Source organism: Typopeltis vanoorti, chromosome 8 (genome assembly GCF_054136105.1).
Source record: "Typopeltis vanoorti isolate ZY-2024b chromosome 8, IOZ_Tvanoo_1.0, whole genome shotgun sequence".
NCBI classification, from domain to species: Eukaryota; Metazoa; Arthropoda; class Arachnida; order Uropygi; family Thelyphonidae; genus Typopeltis; species Typopeltis vanoorti.
Window position 1 is genome coordinate 30,367,992 of NC_143556.1, and position 19,412 is coordinate 30,387,403.

Genomic DNA, 19,412 nt, shown 5'->3' on the forward strand with positions numbered 1-19,412 from the left:
CTACTAACATCGAGACTGATCAAAGATGGTTTGAGAACCATAATTTTTGTGTCAGGGGTGCTTAAGGGTCAAAGCTATATAACTGAGAGGAGACCTCCACATAGCCTTTAAAGGAATGCAGAGAACCGACCAGGGCTTCTGACCTAATGTCCAATCCTCACCTTCTCGCGGTGCACCCTGTTGGGTATCTACCTGGATACTGAACGAACGAGGATGGGCTGGCAATTTGGGATTTAGCCGACCAAATTGTATTCTTATTGGTTAAACCAAAATAAAAAATGATGGTACGACATGACAAAATTTCATGCCGGCTGGGGCGTCGCCCAGTTAAACAAGGCCCCCCCTGTTGTTTTCGCCAGGGAACCAGGGCGAACAGCGAAAAGTCAGCTACTGGAACAAATCTGAAAACAAACCCCAACTCAACATCACCAGAGTTAAAGATCGGTACTATCAACATAAGAAGAATGGCAAAGAAATGGAGCTAGCTGAGGAATTAGATAAGTACCAGATCGACATAATAGAGGTAACTGAAACAAAAAAGACCAAAACTGGTGAGATCTTTCTGAGCAATAAATACAAAATGTTATATTCAGGCAATGACAATCAAGGAAAAGAAGGAATAGCCATAGTATTCAACACAAAATACGAGGCTAATCTGCTTGAATGGCAGTCAGTCTCAAGTAGAGTAATGTGGGCAAATATGAGATTGGGGAACTGGACAATGAGACTTATTTGTGCCTATGGTCCCACAGAAGGTTCTACTAAGGTAGAAGTGGAGGAATATTTTGAGGCTTTAGAAAAAGCAACTGACACAATGAAAAAGGAAAAGTTGGTCCTTGTTGGGGATCTAAATAGCAGAGTAGGAAATGATTGTGAGACATACAAAAATATTTTGGGAAAATTTGGAGAAAAGAGCAAAGCTAATAATAATGGCAAATATCTATTGGATTTCTGCTCAGGACATGGACTGATTATTACTAACACCATGTTCCAACATCAAAATGTGCACAAATTCACATTGACTATGTTATTGTTGATAACATAGTCAAAAGTCTCATTAACTATGTTATTGTTGATAGTGATGTTTTCTGCCTGGGTGCAGGACACATTGGGTACAGGATAAAATTGAATTTCATATTGGAAAGAATAACATGTAAGAAAGTTTTAAAGCGAATAAAAGTTGTGCAGCTTTCAGATGTGAACTGCAGACTAAAATACACAAAGATTATTGAAGAAAAAATGAAAGAGTTTGAGAACAGGAATCAAACCTTGGAGATTCAGTGGCAAAGTCTGAAGAAAACATTGATTGATTCTGCCAGAGAGGCATGTGGTGAGGTTGTCTGCAAGGATAAAAAAATCAGAACTCCCTGGTGGACATAGGAAGATAAAGAGGCAGTGAAGGAAATGAAGAAAGCATATCAAAAGTTCCTGTCAAATAAGTCAGCTTGTGCTCTTAGAGAATATAGAGACAAATGCAAGAATGCTAAACACTATGTAAAACTAGCTAAACAAAAGTCATGGGATGACTTTGGCAAGAATATAGAAAATAAATATCAAGAACGTGGCAAAATATTCTGGAGGTTGTTGAAGAAGCTTAGGAATGGAGGAAAGAGTGCTGTAAAAGGAGTTAGAGATGATAAAGATGACATGAAAACGGGAGAAAAAGGTATCCTTGAAGTATGGAGTAATTACTTTGAAAAACTGCTAAATGAAACAAGCAGTGATGACAGTGCAGTGGTAAAAAACACTGACCAGGCATGCAGTCAGGAATACATATCCATACTTGAAGTAGAAAAAGCCATCAAAGGCTTGAAATGTGGAAAGGCAGCAGGAGTAGATGATATTCGACCAGAAATGCTGAAGCATGGTGGTATAAAAGTCTTACAGTGGCTGCACTGCATAGTTCAGAAAGCCTGGACAGAGGTACGAATTCCTGATGATTGGAGTAGAGCTCTCATAGTACACATATATAAAAAGGGAAATAAAACTGCATGTGAGAATTACAGAGGTATTTCCCTACTGAGTGTTCCTAGCAAGATCTATGCAAGTATACTTGAGAAACGGTTGAGAAGAATTGTGGAAGAAAAGCTTGGTGAAGAACAAGCTGGATTCAGGCCAAACAGAGGCTGTCAGGATCAGATCTTCACTTTACGACAAATAGTCGAGAAAGCATGGGAATATAACAGAGATCTATATTTAAGTTTTGTCGATTTGGAAAAGGCATATGACAAGGTGCCAAGAGAGAAACTATTCAATACGCTACAGTTATATGGTGTTAATGGGGCATTATATCAAGCAATATAGTCTTTATTTGAGTTGTAAGTTAGCAGTTAGAATTGAAGGAAGTATAGGAAGATGGTTTAATGTTAAATCTGGTGTGAGTCAAGGATGTACATTATCCCCTCTATTATTCATTATCTATATGGATCACATTATAAAGGAAAGTGGTATTAAACATGATATCAAAATTGGAGATGTTAATGTCAGCTCTTTGCTTTATGCGGATGATGTTATACTTCTAAATAAATCCACTACTAGTCTTTAAGATTCTCTGACTAAATTGAATAGCTGTTGTAATATATATGGTATGAAGGTCAGCAATAAAAAGACAAAGACAATGAAAATAGGCAGAATTATTGAAAATGTCAACTGTGTTGTGAATGGAGAACCTGTGGAACAGGTGAAACATTTCAGCTACTTAGGCACGATTTTTACTGAAGATGGTAAATTAAATATAGAAATAGGCAACAGAATCAACAAAACTGGTATGGTAGGAAGTCAATTGAATAAATTCATATGGAATAAGAAAGAAATTAGTCGGAACACTAAATTAGCTGTATACAAGACAGTGTTCAAACCAGTTTTAACTTATGGATCTGAGAGCTGAGTCAGAAGTAAAACACTTCACATAAGACTAGAGACCACAGATATGAGAGTCCTGAGAAATATTAGAGGCATGAACAGATGGCAACAATTTAGCAATATCATATTAAAAACGAGGATATTAGGAAACAACTTGACATTGTCAACATCCAGGAATGCATTAGCAGAGCTAATCTCAGGTGGTATGGTTACTTAAACAGAATGGGCGAAGAAAGATTAGCAAAACAAGTGTTCTCTGCCAGGTTGGCAGCAAAACGACCCAGAGGAAACAAGATATAGGTGGATTGATACGGTACAAAGTGCCTTAGATGATAGAAATATAAGATCTGATAATGTTGAAGCCTTGACAAGTAACAGACTGATTTGGAGAAAAATTGTAGATAGGAAGTTAGTAATGATGTAATTTTTTTCATGTAGTACTATCATATCCTGTACACCCCTTGAGAGTACATGGCAGTAATTTGATGATGATGAATTTTTGTCTTGCTAGGATTGAGCTGAAATCCTCTGTTCTTACTGATCTTGTTAACTTTGTCAAGAATTTGTCCTAGTATATCATATAATTATTATATAATATACTAGGACATATTAAAAATAAAGCCTTGATTTTTTATTACACTTTGTTGTATAATTGGTCATTTCAGCAGCTTCTCTGAATCTGTAAACACAACTGTTAAATTCAACATGACATCTTGCAAGTCATTCAAGTACCTGATGTTTTCATCGGTAATATATAAAAAAAAAGCTAGGTTCAGATTTGTGAGCTTAGCTTTTCTGTACATCTTTTATATATTCTTTCATGCAACTTTCTCCAAAGTGTCTCATTTGTCCAATGTAACAGATATTACATGCGTAAAAAGTTTTATATATGCTTGGGCTCTTAACTGGTGAATATGGTTGGTTTGGTGACTTCATCATGGAGAATTTTGTCATTGATGTAAAAGCAACTTGTAAAAGTTGTATGGCTTTAATAAATTAGCAATTTTACTCGTGATGATTTTTATGTAAATTAAAAAACTACACCTTTATAGTCTATGCTTGTATATGACACATATATAAGATATGTTTTGATGCATATCTTGTATATGTGTCAAAACATTTGATGACATTTGTAAATGTTATTGATAGTCTTAAGATTATGGCCATTCTTTATGAGTTGTTACTTGAAGTAATCCATTTCTTGTTTTCTTTTGTTGTCACTTGATCTGTCCACCTTGGTTCTGGGCATGTAGCATGTAAATATTTTCCAGTGTTGAATTTTTTTTATATATATATATATATATATATATATACGCACGGTTAGCCTAGTGGCTTTGCGCTTCGCAACCATATGCCTGGGGAAGGAGTGTCCTAGGTTCGATTCCCATCCACGACGTGAGGAGCTTAAGGATCTTCCTCAGCCATAGCCAAGTTAGCCAGTCTTGGGCGTGGGCAGCAAGGTTTTTTCCGCCAGTTTATCTGGGGTTTTTCATCCCACAAGCAGGCAAACCGGCCCCGTGAACACACAGGTTACAGTCATAAAAATACTTACGGCAAGGAAGGCAACGGGAAACCACCTTGCTCATAATCATCTCTCCCTAGAATGGTAGCATTTAGCTACCCTCCCGCGGCCGTATGGCAGATGGGAACCAGAAGTGACATATATATATATACCAAGGAAGAGTGTTCTGATCAGTAACTGAGACTGATACATCCAGAAAAGTACTGTCCTATTTTCTTTAATTTCCACTATGAAACATATTTTGTGATTTAAACTATTCACAAGGAAGTTGTTAAAACGATAGTGTTTCTTTGGAATATGGCCAGATTAGGAAAATATTATCAACATACCTTAGCCATATTTGTGCTTGATTGGTATTTTCAATGATCATCTTTTCAAAGGATTGATTCCATATGAATATTTGCTAAGTGCAGAGAAACTGAAGCTACCATTGCTAGGCCCACTTTCTGTTTCATAAATGTCTTCATATTTTAAGAAAGACAGTGTTTGATAAGGCTGATGCTGTCTGTCAGAAGTAGTTCCTCTGTATCGCGTCTTCTCTGGGATTATTTTGGTAAAAAGACTCATTACATCCAAGCCCACTAAAATACCTGCCATATAGCACAAGAAACAGAGAATTAAACAATTTTTACTTAGTTTTTTTTATATTTTTTATTATGTATTTTTTTTTTAATAGAGAAAGTAATACCATTAAAATGTTGTCTCGTTTTAAAAAAAGAAGCCTGTTTTTGTACTGATGTATTATGAGTTTACAACCTTTCATGGATGAGAGACACAAATGGCCAGATTTTTAAACAGCTATGTGGCCTTGAACCTCAAAGGCTCACTTTAGTGAGTACAGGAGTGGCAAACCTGAGGAACCTGGTGTTGGACCATGCCTTACTTCATGTAATATATTGCTGTTATATTATCCGTAGACTAGTAGTAGAAAGTCCCAACCCACCTGTCCAATATGGGATGAATCAGGGAACAAAACTTCCCAGATATGAGGAAAGGGCCTCTGCAAGCCTACCACTTTTTTTCTTGCATTAACTTCATTCCAGAATGCTAATATTGTTGTGCCTTATAATACATCTCATGCGGCATCGATTGTCATACAGAATAATCAGAGCTGCATTCAGGGTTTAGGCAGAAGGTCCTGTTTGAGAAGTATATTAAAGTCTCCAACAAAAGTCAGTGATATTGTGATTGAGGAATACAGTAGTTATCTTAGAGGGAAATTTTACATAGGTACATGTAATGTTCGGGATCTACAGATGGGTACTCTTGATATTGTTTGTACAGAGATGGAGAGGTATAAAATTGACATCCTGGGAATTACAGATACCAGATGGAACTGAGAAGGTCACTTCAGAGGACAGAATGGTAAGCTTGTTGTTTATTCAGGAGATGACTCAAAGTATCACGAGGTGTAGCTGTGATACTGAAAACAGTTCAGGCGAGAACCTTTCTTGGTTATAATCCTGTTAATGACAGGATACTTTGCATTAGACTTAAGGTTCATCTTATCAATGTGTCAATCATGGTAGTTTATGCCCCCCCCCCCCCACACACAAATAGGCCTGATGAAAAGTGTGAAGAATTCTATGAGAGTTGGACCTGAGTGAATGTGTAACACTCATGGTGAAAGGCTGAAACACCAAATCACATCCTGGCTCTCCTACAGTGGAAGACAAGCATCTCTGATGTGCATACTTGTCCTTTGAGCAGACTGAGGTACAGACCATCAGCTAGTAAGAGCCAAAGGAAGACTGAGTCCAAAACCTTCCAAGTCAGGCACATCCCACTAGACTGATTGGTAGAGTAATTCCTAGTGGGTTCACAGAAGAAACATCAATTTTTTGGAGACTAGTGAAGAGAACTCACCAGAAATGCTTTGGGAAGGAATCAAGGTTATAACAGAGGATACAGCCTATAAGTATCTCACTCTAATAAGAAGGACCAAGAGACCCATGGATATCAGATTCAGTATGGGAACTAATCAAGAGAAGGCGGTTGGAAAAACAAAGAGACTCAGGGACTGAAGAATTATAAGAGATTACATAGAGAAGTCAGAAGAACCATCAGGCAAGACAAGGAAAAGTTTTATACTAATAAATGTGAAACGATACTTCCAGATGAGGAGATACAATTATAAAAGGTTGTTTCATTTAGCTCATGACCTAAAGCACAAGTTTAAACCCATATTGTATGTCATCAGAAACAGGAATGGAACTGTAGCAACAGAAGAACTGGAAATCAAAAACAGATGGAAAGAATACTGTGAGGAACTGTACAACAGAGAGAATAAAGAAAATTAGGAGCACCCTCTCACCAGGAAAATTTTGATTTGGAACCTTCTCCACTTAGCCATGAGGTTGAAAGAACAGTTAAACAACTTAATAGCAATAAAGCCCCAGGTGCAGATGGTATCCCAGCACAGTTAAGGCTACAGAGGATGAAGGGATAAGAGTCTATCATAGATTGATTACAAGGATACGGGAGATTGGAAGAAGTTGCTTTCATACCACTACATAAGAAGTAAAATATGAAGAACTGAAAGAACAATAGAACTATTAGTTTAACAACTCATATAAGCAAGACTTAATTAACCTCCCTACCGGTGAGGTGGATGAAATAGTCAGACCAAATTGCACTTATATTATCCATGTTATTCAATGGGTGTTACAGAATCATATCCAGATTTAGCTGGGCATCTATAGACGTCATGGCCAGTTGGGGTGTTGAAGATCATTCTAAATAGGATTGGGTCCAAAGTTGAAGCAGAGATGCTTGAGGAACAAGTAGGTTTTAGGAAAGGTAAGGGCACCAGAGATCAGATCCTTTGCCTTAGACAGATCATAGAAAAATATAAAGAATTTAGACTCCCTCTGTAATGTATTACATTGACTACTCTAAAGCTTTTGACTGTGTTCAGCATAGGAAACTGTGGGAAGTAATGAAAAGAATGGGTTTTCCCTCAACACACTATCAAATTTGTAACTAATTGTACGGGGAGCAAGAAGCCTTGATAAGAACATGTGTTGGATTAACTAATCGGCTTCAGGTTGGAAAGGGAGTTTGGCAAGGATGTCTACTTTCTCCTCACTTGTTTATTATTAGGACGTGTGTAGCATTGGATGAGCTCAAGACAGGAATTAGAATAGGTGGTAGATTGATCAGTAATCTGAGGTATGCTGATGATGTAGTACTCCTCTAAATAATTGATGGTATCATTATTTCTAAAACTGAAAAGTGTTTTTTCTCAATCTTTACTGTTATATTTTTGTAATAGTGCTACATTTTTTTTTTTTTTAATCATTTGCAGTATTTATGGGAAATGGTTTTGGTCGTTTTTTTTAATTTTTATTTATTTTTTTAATTTTTTTTAATCCCCACTACACATATCTGTTTTTGCTATGTTATGAGGATTAATGACAAAGACTAAATACTAAATTTTTTCACTAGGAAGTATACTTTCATTTTTTTTAAAAAAAAAGTTATTTTCCAGAAGACACATTTTTCTTTCTTCAGATGCTTTTGGCACATATAGAACACATGTATTTTCTTTGTTTGAAGAGATCTGTGTTTGAATCCCACCTACTAGGATATGAAGAACCTCTATCAAGGCTTATCGAGAAAGAGTCATGTAGTGGTGGCAGCAGGGTTTTTATTCCTAGTTTCTTGTATTTTTCCTCTGGCAAAATAGGCACACTGGCTAGAAGAACACACACCATTGACAGCCAAAGGATACTATTAATTTTTCAAGTATTGATTTTTATTTTTTAATTTTTCAAGAAGCCAAGTTACATGACAGACCACTGAGCTTAATGCAGAAGTGATTTTGCACATCAGATTGACTGAATGTGAATGAAGGTATCATTGTCTATAGTATTCCAAACTTCTGAATCAGTACTATTGGCATCAGCAAAATTCATATCTCAGCAAAGGTTGGTCGATTGGTAGAGCCTCTACTGCTAATGTTCACGCAAAAAGTTAAGCAAGTTTGAGCGCAGTTAGTAGTTGCAAGGGGCCAATTGTTTAATGATGTTGGCACTCTCCCTCAATGAGTCTTTGGACTCCCTGGAGGTGTCACATAATAATAATAAGTTCTAGTTGATTAACAGCATATCTGGTTGAATTATGGATTTTCTCTTATAAAAGAGAGAAGGATGTTTTGTTATAGATGCATTTTGAACTTAAAACATGATATGTTCTTTGATTCTCAACAAATTGGAATGATCTGCTAATTCTATATCTCTTGAGAAATGTTAATCAGTTTAGAAGTGAAATCTTCTGGTATTTTAATCTTTCAAGATTATACACCTATTTATTTCTTCTTTCCATAAAGAGTAAACATTTTATGTTAAATTTTAGTGATGAAAAAGCTTTTTTAAACGATAAAAAATACAAATATTAAGCTAACAGACAAGTTTTGTTAATTAACTAGCAGCTTTTTCAGTGTTAGATATTAGTTAACATAATGTAAAGAAGAGAGCAGAACATTAATACAAAACTGTTAAGAACATAAACTTTGGGAAAAATGAAAACTTGCTGCAAATCATACAAATCATAGTTTGTCATAAACTCTCTCATAGTGGTTTTAAATTATTGTTAGCATAATTTTAAATCTGGATGTTAAAAGATTATATCACAAACTTTATATATCATACAAAATCAATTATTAGTATTTGAGGGCACTATGACATTGCATGACATCAAATTCCAGCCATGTTACCCTCAAGGGGTGTACAGGATATGATAGTACTACATGAAAAAAAATTACATCATTACTAACTTCCTATCTACAATTTTCCTCCAAATCAGTCTGTTACTTGTCAAGACTCCAACATTATCAGATCTTATATTTCTATCGTCTAAGGCACTTTGTACTGTATCAATCCACCTATATCTTGATCTTCCTCTGGGTCGTTTTGCTGCCAACCTGGCAGAGAACACTTGTTTTTGGTAATCTTTCTTTGTCCATTCTGTTTAAGTGACCATACCACCTGAGATTAGCTCTGCTAACGCATTCCTGGATGCTGACAAACTTCTTTCCTAATATCCTCGTTTTTAATATGATATTGCGATTGATACCATCTGTTCACGCCTCTAATCTTTCTCAGGACTCTCATATCTGCGGTCTCTAGCCTTTGGTCAAGTATTTTACTTCTGACCCAGCTCTCAGATCCATAAGTTAAAACTGGTTTGAATACTGTCTTGGTCTTGTATACGGTTAATTTAATGTTCCGACTAATTTCTCTCTTATTAGATATGAATTTGTTCAGTTGACTGCCTACCATACCAGCTTTGTTGATTCTGTTGTCTATTTCCATATTTAATTTACCATCTTGAGTAAAAATCGTGCCTAAGTTGCTGAAATGTTTTACTTGTTCCACAGGTTCCCCATTTTCACAACACAGTTGACATTTTCAACAATTCTACCTATTTTCATTGTCTTTGTCTTTTTAATGCTGACCTTCATACCATATCTATTACAACAGTTATTCAATTTAGTTAGGGAATCTGTTGTGATGAATATGATTTGGGGCCTCCCTCGATGAGTCTGATGACTCCCTGGAGTTGCCCGTAATAATAATAATCTTGCAAACTTGTAGAGGATTTATTTAGAAGTATAACATCGCCCGCATAAAGCAAAGAGCTGACATTAACATCTCCAATTCTGATATCATGTTTAATATCACTTTCCTTCATAATGTGATCCATATAGATAATGAATAACACAGGGGATAATGCACATCCTTGTCTCACACCAGATTTAACATTAAGCCATCTTCCTGTACTTCCTTCAATTCTAACTGCTGACTTACAACTCAAATAAAGACTATATTGCTTGATATAATGCCCCATTAACACCATATAACTGTAGCGTATTGAATAGCTTCTCTCTTGGCACCTTGTCATATGCCTTTTCCAAATCGACAAAACTTAAATACAGATCTCTGTTATATTCCCATGCTTTCTCGACTATTTGTTGTAAAGTGAAGCTCTGATCCTGACAGCTTCTATTTGGCATGAATCCAGCTTGTTCTTCACCAAGCTTTTCTTCCACAATTCTTCTCAACCGTTTCTCAAGTATACTTGCATAGATCTTGCCAGGAACACTCAGTAGGGAAATACCTCTGTAATTCTCACATGCAGTTTTATTTCCCTTTTTATATATGGGTACTATAAGAGCTCTACTCCAATCATCGGGAATTCGCCCTCTATCCAGGCTTTCTGAACTATGCAGTGCAGCCACTGTAAGACTCTTATACCACCATACTTCATCATTTCTGGTCGAATATCATCTACTCCTGCTTCTCAACCGTTTCTCAAGTATACTTGCATAGATCTTGCCAGGAACACTCAGTAGGGAAATACCTCTGTAATTCTCACATGCAGTTTTATTTCCCTTTTTATATATGGGTACTATAAGAGCTCTACTCCAATCATCGGGAATTCGCCCTCTATCCAGGCTTTCTGAACTATGCAGTGCAGCCACTGTAAGACTCTTATACCACCATACTTCATCATTTCTGGTCGAATATCATCTACTCCTGCTGCCTTTCCACATTTCAAAACTTTGATGGCTTTTTCTACTTCAAGTATGGATATGTATTCCTGCCTGCATGCCTGGTCAGTATTTTGTACCACTGTGTTGTCATCACTGCTTGTTTCATTTAGCAATTTTTCGAAATAATTACTCCATACTTCAAGGATATCTTTTTCTCCTGTTTTCATGTCACCTTTATAATTTCTAACTCCTTTTACAGCACTCTTTCCTCCATTTCTAAGCTTCTTCAACAACCTCCAGAATGTTTTGCCACCTACATATTTATTTTCTGTGTTCTTGCCAAAGTCCTCCCATGACTTTTGTTTACACAGTGTTTAGCATTCTGACATTTGTCTCTGTATTCTATAAGAGCACATGCTGACTTATTTGCCAGGAACATTTGATATGCTTTCTTCTTTTCCTTCACTGCCTCTATACTTCCTGTGTCCACGAATGAGTTCTGATTTTTCTATCCTTGCAGACAACCTCACCACATGGCTCTCTGGCTGAAACAATCAGGGTTTTCTTCAAGGTTTGCCACTGAATCTCCGAGGTTTGGTTCCTGTTCTCAAACTCTTTCATTTTTTCTTCAATAATCTTTGTGTATTTTAGTCTACAGTCCACATTTTCATTATTCTTTTCAATATGAAATTCAATTTTATCTTGCTCAAGACTAAATAGTGATCACTTCTAATTTCAAATCCTCTGTACACTCTGGTGTCCCACACAGGGAGAAAACATCACTATCAACAATAACATAATCAATTAGACTTTTCTTATTCCTTGCCTCTTCTCTCCTTGTGAATTTGTGCACATTTTTATGTTGGAACATGGTGTTAGTAATAACCAGTCCATGTCCTGAGCAGAAATCCAACAGGTATTTGCCATTATCATTAGCTTTGCTCTTTTCTCCAAATTTTCCCAAAATATTTTTGTATGTCTGACAATCATTACATACTCTGCTATTTAATCCCCAACAGGACCAACTTTTTCTTTTTTATTGTGTCAGTTGCTTTCTCTAAAGCATCAAAAAATTTATCCACTTCTTCCTTAGTAGAACCTTCTGTGCGACCATAGGAACAAATAAGTCTCATTGTCAAATTCCCCATTCTGATATTTGTCCACATCACTACTTGAGACTGCCTGCCATTCAATAAGATTAGCCTTGTATTTTGTGTTGAATACTATGGCTACTCCTTCTTTTCCTTGATTGTCATTGCCTGAATATAACATTTTGTATTTATTGCTCAGAAAGTTCTCACCAGTTTTTGTCTTTTTTGTTTCAGTCACCCTTATTATGTCGATCTGGTACTTATCTAATTCTTCAGCTAGCTCCATTTCTTTGCCGTTCAGTCTTCTTATGTTGATAGTACCAATCTTTAACTCTGGTGATATTGAGTTGGGAGTGTGCTTTCAGATTTGTTCCAGTAACTGACTTTTTGCTGTTCGTCCAGGTTTTCCCTGGTGAAAACAGCGTGGACCTTGCTTAATATGGTGACGCCCCAACCGGAATGAAATTTTGTCATGTTGTACCAGGGGTGCTTAAGGGTCAAAGCTGTATAACTGAGAGAAAACCTCCACTTGGCTTTTAAAGGAATGCGGAGAACCAACCAAGGCTTCTGACCTAATGTTCAGTCCTCACCTTCCCGTGGTGCACCCTGTTGGGTATCTACCTGGATACTGAACGAATGAGGATGGGCTGGAAATTTGGGATTAGGAATATAACCAAATTGTATTCTTATTGGCTTAAAAGATGAAAGCCAGCATGCAATTTTGTCATGTTGTACCAGGGGTGCTTTAAGGTCAAAGCTGTATAACTGAGAGGAGACCTCCACTTGGCTTTTAAAGGAATGCGGAGAACTGACTAGGGCTTCTGACCTAATGCACAATCCTCACCTTCCCGTGGTGCAACCTGTTGGGTATCTACCTGGATACTGAATGAATGAGGATGGGCTGGCAATTTGGGATTTAGCCGACCAAATTGTATTCTTATTGGCTTAAACTGGTATACAAAATGATGGTACAACATGACATCAATAGATTCTTTAATACTTCAAGATAAAACAGGAGAAAAATTTTTCTCATCATTAGAGTAGAGAAAGGTTTGTATATTAGGAATGACATTCTAAATCAAGGGAGTTGATAGATATGTTGTGATTACAATTATTATTAGTAGTAGTTATCTCATTTTTTGTAAAAAAAAATCCTAACATAATTTAAATTATTACTAGATCAAAGAAGGAAAAAGGAGGCCTAGAAAAACTTAAAAAGCTGAATGGAATCATCACACCAAAGACAGTTAAAATTATTGAAGTTCCTTCAAAAGAAATATGCCATAATAGTAAGTAGATTTCATTATATGAATTCGTGTGTGTGCGCGCGCGCTCGCGCTCGTACATATTTTTTTAATGATAGTAATTAAAAAAACAATGAATGAATTTTAATGATGATTTTATCAATAAAATTTAGTAAATCTCTCATGTGCGAGATTATCATAAAAATCTTATAGTAAGGGTTAGATAATTTGAAACCCTGTTCTGGAGATAATTTAAACATTATGTCAGTTTAATTGAAAGATTTTATTTATTTATTTACTTTTATGGTGCTCCCCACAGAGAAAGTTTATCTGGTGCTATCTATACAGGTTATTTATTTATTCGTATGGCATGAATAACAAAACATGCAGTATAATACACTGTCATTTTAAAAACATATAAAATTAAAAGTCAAAAGCCATTTTAAAAACCAATAAAATGAAATGGTTACAACCATATTGGTTAGATAGTTCATAGCTTCGGGTGTAGCACTTAAAAAGTCCAATTTGTCTCCAGAATATGCTCTGAGATAACACTGAGTCACAATATGGTCCACAATTTGTCTTTGAGCTCCACAATCACAATGTGGGGATGGTCATTTACTCCATTTAAAAAGCATGTCCACACATACACCATGACCAGTTCATATTCTGTTAAGCTGAGTCCAGGATTTTCGTGGGAGGTATGAGCGAGCATCAAAACTTTCTTTTAATTCTTTGAGAGAAAATTTTGTGATGTCATCTGTCTGGCTCTCCCACTGTTCTTGCCACTTTTGCTTCAGGTCAAAGTTAGATTGTAGTAGTAGTTGGGCTAATTGTAGTGGTGGATGTCTTGATCTCAATTGTCATACACTTAAGTCTGGGAAATCTAAGTGTATTGGTAGGGCTGTGTTCTCAAAGATTTTCTTATACTCCTGCCTTAGTCCTGTGCAGATTCGGTGGAACAATGTTGCTAAGAGCTGGAAGCCAGTGTGTGGGCGTTGATTTAATTGTGCCAGGAATCAGTCTCATTGTATTATTTAGTTGGCTATCAACAAGTCATGTGTGCTATTTAGCCACACTGGTGAGCAATATTCGGCAACAGAGAAAACTAGGTCAAGAGCTGTAATCTGCAGATTATCAGGTGTTGCTCCCCATGTCGTGCCTATTAGTTTTGTATTATGTTGTTACGGGTTCTTAACTTAGCAGAAACGTTTGTTAGGTGTTGCTTGTAAGAGAGCATGCGGTCCAGGGTCACTCCCAAGTACTTTGGAAACTTATTGTGTCGTAGTAAACATCCTTCAAAGACGATATGTAAAGTGACATCTGCAATGCGATTATTAAGGTGAAAGCTTGATACTTCTGGATTGAGCTTGAGCCTCCATTTTTTGTAATATTCACCTATTGTTTTCAGATCTTTTGTAAGTGCCTCTTCAGCCTGACTCATGTTTATGTGTCGAATGGCAATTACAATGTCATCAGCATAACAGAACTTGCATGAGATGGTAGCAGGCAAGTCATATGTGTATAGGTTATAAAGTAAGGGTGCTAATACTGATCCTTTTGGAAGACCATTATTAAGTTTTCGTTGTCAGGACATTTTATTTCCTAATATAACTTGAAAGAAATGTTCAGTGAGCATGGAGGAAATTAAGTGTGCAGTCCGTTTACATGGAACAATGCTAAGAAATTTGTATATAAGACCTTCACGCCATAGTGTATCATAGGCTGCTGTTAGGTCCAAGAAGACAGCTGATGTTTTTTCTTGCTTCTGAAATCCAGCTTCTATGTATGATGTTAAAGTGAGCAATTGATCACAGCAACCACGTTTTTCTCTAAAACCAGCTTGTTCAATCGGGACATGCTGCATAATTGGTATGGACAATCTGTTGTAAACATTTTATAGGTGCAACTCAATAAAGCAATAGGTCTGTAACTTTTTGCCTCCTGGGGTGGTTTTCCAAGTTTAAGAATAGCAACTATTTTTGACTTCTTAAACTGGCTAGGTAGTTTCTGGCCAGTCAATAATATATCAGAACAGAATTCATAGAGCCATTTTATAGTATTCGGCCTGCTATTAATCAGAAATTCAGGATGGACACTGTCGAAGCCTGGGGCCTTGCCTGCTTTGATATCTTTCATGAAGGCTTTTACTTCATCTATAGTGAAGATTGAGGCATATCGTGAGAAAGCAGGGACATTTGTTTTTAAAGCTCTAAGTTCTTTCTTAACTTTTTTGGTATGTTCACGGTCCTTAGGTGCCCTTGACATATTAACGATTTGATTAGCTATTTTCTCAGGGGAGATAATTGTGCTTTTTCTTTTAGTTAGATTAATTGTGGATAGTTGTTGGAGAAGATTCCAAGCTTTTCTACTTGATCGTTTAAAGTCAAGGTTCTCAACCGTATCAATCCATTTTGTTTTTCGAGATGAGTTCAGACTGTGTAGTAATTCATCTGCTATTTCAGGATCTTCACTTTTCAGTAATTCTCTGTAGAGATGTTCACTCTCTTCATTCCATCCATGGACATAATCTTTTCTGTAACCTCTAGGGATATATTTTTTTGCAGTTGATATGATTGCTTCTACAAATCTTTGTACTTTGCAACTCTAGCAGGTATCCAATGAACACATTTATCCAATTCATTCACAAAATTTCTCCGATTTGCTTTCTTAAAATTCCAAAACGGTCTTGGAAAGGATCTTGCTATAGTTAGTGTCATACCGATTTCCAGTAACAGCGGTCGATGTTGACCGTGTGGGAAGTTAGAAAGTACATGTCATCTTGCTGGTAATGGTTGCCCTTCTGTGTTTATTCAAACAAAACATAAGTCTGGATTAGACTCTGTTTGCCATGCTGATGATCTAAAAGTGTTTCTATCCTTGGCATCTAATACAAGGTGTATATACAAGGTGCTATACAGGTAATATGGAAGTATAGAAGTAAGTAAAAAATTAAAGAATCTTCCATGATATATACTTACTAAAGAAGACCATTTTTATTTAGAATGTGTTCTGGGTAGCAAATAATTACAGAACTTGGTCTGGCGACATACATATGTCTAAAAGTCAGCAGTAGTAGTAGACAGGACATGTCTAAGACAGAATCTCTAGCTTAATAAATAAAGATATCTGTGGGAAAGGATTTCATAATATACTTAGTATAAGATATTTTCTGTTAAATTTTATTATGTGAAATGTGTGCAGTTAAATTATATTAAAGAGTACAATAAACTTCTGATTATCTAGAGGCTGATTAACCAGATTATGGATTAACTGGGCCTTGCAGTCCAAAAGTTATAATTTTCTTACTGGATATAGTAGTTATCTTATTTTGCTACAGTAAAACACACACACACACACACACACACACACACACACACACACACACACACACACACACACACACACACACACACACACATATATATTTATATATATTTTTTTTTTTTTTTTTTTACTAATTTAGTACATTTGTACAATGCAATTCTACAAATTATACCATATATTCCAACTATCCCCATTCACTACTATCATAATATAGAACTATTGCATTCCATTATAAATGTGGTGGAAAATCCCAGCAATGAAAGCAGTTGCATTGAATTAATAACTGTCTACACACAGTGCTGTGTGTGTGTGTGTGTGTTGTGCATTTGTTTTAAACTTTTATATTGTATAACAGAAAATTTAAATCTTTTGCCCCCCCAAAAAATAATTTTCTGTTATGCAGTATAAAAGTTAAAAAAAAACACTTAAACACTGTGTAAAACTAGCTAAACAAAAGCACAGGAAGACTTTGGTAAGAACATAGAAAATAAATATCCAGAAGGTGGCAAGATATTCTGAAGGTTGTTGAAAAAGCTTAGAAATGGAGGAAACAGTGCTGTTAAAAGGAATTAGAGATGATAAAGGTGACATGAAACTGAAAAAAAAAAAAGATGTTTTGTTGAAGGATTTGAAATTGGAAGTGATCAATTTAGTCTTTAGCAGGATAAAATTGAATTTCATATTGAAAATAAGAACATGTAAGAAAGTTTTAAAGTGAATAAAAGTTGAGCAGCTCTCAGATGCCAACTGTAGACTAAACTACACAAACATTATTCGAAAAAAAAAGAAAAAAAAAAGAAAGAGTTTGAGAACAGGAACCAAACCTTGGAGATGCAGTGGCAAGTCCTGAAGAAAACACAGATTGATTCAGCCAGAGAGGCATGTGGTGAGATTGTCTGCAAGGATAGAAAAATCAGAACTCCATGGTAGACACAATAAGTTAAAGAGGCAGTGAAGGAAAAGAAGAAAGCATATCAAAATTATTCCTAGCAAATAAGTCGCTTGTGCTCTTAGAGAATAGAGAGATAAATGTAAGAAAACTAAACACTGTATATAAAACTAGCTAAACAAAAGTAAATGTAAGTCTTCTGTGTAAATAAGAACATAGAAAATAAATATCAAGAAGGTGGCAAGATATTCTGTGAAGAAGCTCAGAAATGGAGGAAAGAGGAGTGCTGTAAAAGGAATTAGAGATGATAAAGGTGACATGAAAACTGGAGAAAAAGATATCCCTGATGTATGGAGTAATTACTTCGAAAATTGCTAAATGAAACAATCAGAAACTGCACAGTGGTGAAAAACGCTCAGCAGGCATGCAGTCAGGAATACATATCCATATTATTCCTGACTACAGCTGGAATACTATGGCATCAAAAGGCAGCTGGAGTAGATGATATTCAACCAGAAATGCTTAAGTATGGAGGTATAAATATCTTACCAGTGGCTGCACTGCATAGTTCAGAGGGATGAATTCCAGATGATTGGAGTAGAGCTCTCGTGTACCCATATATATAAAAAGGGAAATAAAACTGAACGTGAGAATTACAGAGATATTTCCCTCCTTATTGTTCCAGGTAAGATTTATGCAAATATACTTGGGAAATGATTGAGAAGGATTGCAGAAGGGAAGCTTGGTGAAGAGCAAGCTGGATTCTGGCCAAATAGATGTTGTCAGGATCAGATTTTTACTTTACAAAATATTTTCCCAAATTTTATTATTATCATTGATAGCAATATCTTTGCTTCCTCTTCAACTGGCAAACTTTGCTGTGCTCAGGTATTCCAAGTTTCAAGGCCACCAAATCTTTAATCACCATAGCATTTTCCACTGGAATAAGAATGGACAAACATCACTTACATATTTCCTTGATGTCTTCTTTGCTCCTACTGTATATATGTACTCACTTTGTACAAATCTAAACTATGCCTCACCTTAGAATACTGTTCCCATGTGGTACTCAAGACACTTTTCCAAAAATCCTTAATGTCGAGAAGAAGATTGTTTTTCACTTTGGGGTGAAAAGAATAGCAGCAGTATATCGCATTGGTGGAACCGTACTCCAGGAGATTGATGAGGCCAGGGATTTTGGAGTGTTGGTGGATAGGGAATTGAAGTTTAGGGGGCACATTGCAAAAGTGACTAAATCAGCTCATCAAATCACTTGGCTTCTGAAAAATACTTTAACATGCAGAGACAAACAAGTTGTTGTTCCTCTGTATCGAGCCTTGATAAGACCCCATCTGGACTACTGTGCCCAGTTATGGGCACCAGGGTTTCTTCATGATGGGGAGGAAGTGGAGAGGATCCAGAGATGAGTGACCAAGATAATGGAAGGTCTGTGGAATGAACCTTATGAGAATAGGTTGAAGATTTGTGGGTTGCAGAGATTGGACGATAGGCGAAGGAGGGGTGATATGATTGAGACATTCAAATTACTGAAGGGTTTCTATAAGATTGATCCAGAAGATATTTTTGAAAATATGACTGGTGGTGGGAGGACTAGGGGCCATGCATGGAAGCTAGGCAAGAGCATGGTTGACAAGGGAGTTAGAGCTAGGTTTTTTACTTGGAGAGTGGTGAATGAGTGGAATAAGCTTCCAGAGTTTGTTGTGGGTGCTACGACCGTGAATGAGTTCAAGGCAAGGTATGATAGATACTGTCAATGTCGAATAGTTGTTCTTGACATGATGTTAGGGCCTCCCTCGATGAGTCTGTTGACTCCTTGGAGTTGCCCGGAACAATAATAATAATAATCTAATTGATAATACCTCTTCTACAGAGCATACCATAGCCTTTATCACAAAGATCTGTTTCTACTTTATTTCTTTTTTTAGAGGTATGTCCATAGGTACAGCTTAACTGCACTGCA

At 36.4% G+C, this 19,412-nt stretch overlaps 1 protein-coding gene across 3 annotated transcripts in view; it reads left to right on the top strand.

Annotated features, from left to right (window-relative positions):
* Positions 1 to 19,412, top strand: part of LOC150103899 (uncharacterized) — a 426,738-nt gene that overhangs the window by 172,010 nt on the left and 235,316 nt on the right. For all 3 annotated transcript variants that reach the window (XM_090397172.1, XM_090397171.1, XM_090397173.1), the window contains exon 9: positions 13,151 to 13,260. In XM_090397172.1, the coding sequence (XP_090253298.1) occupies positions 13,151 to 13,260 (110 nt within the window). The remainder of the gene's footprint in view (positions 1 to 13,150; positions 13,261 to 19,412) is intronic.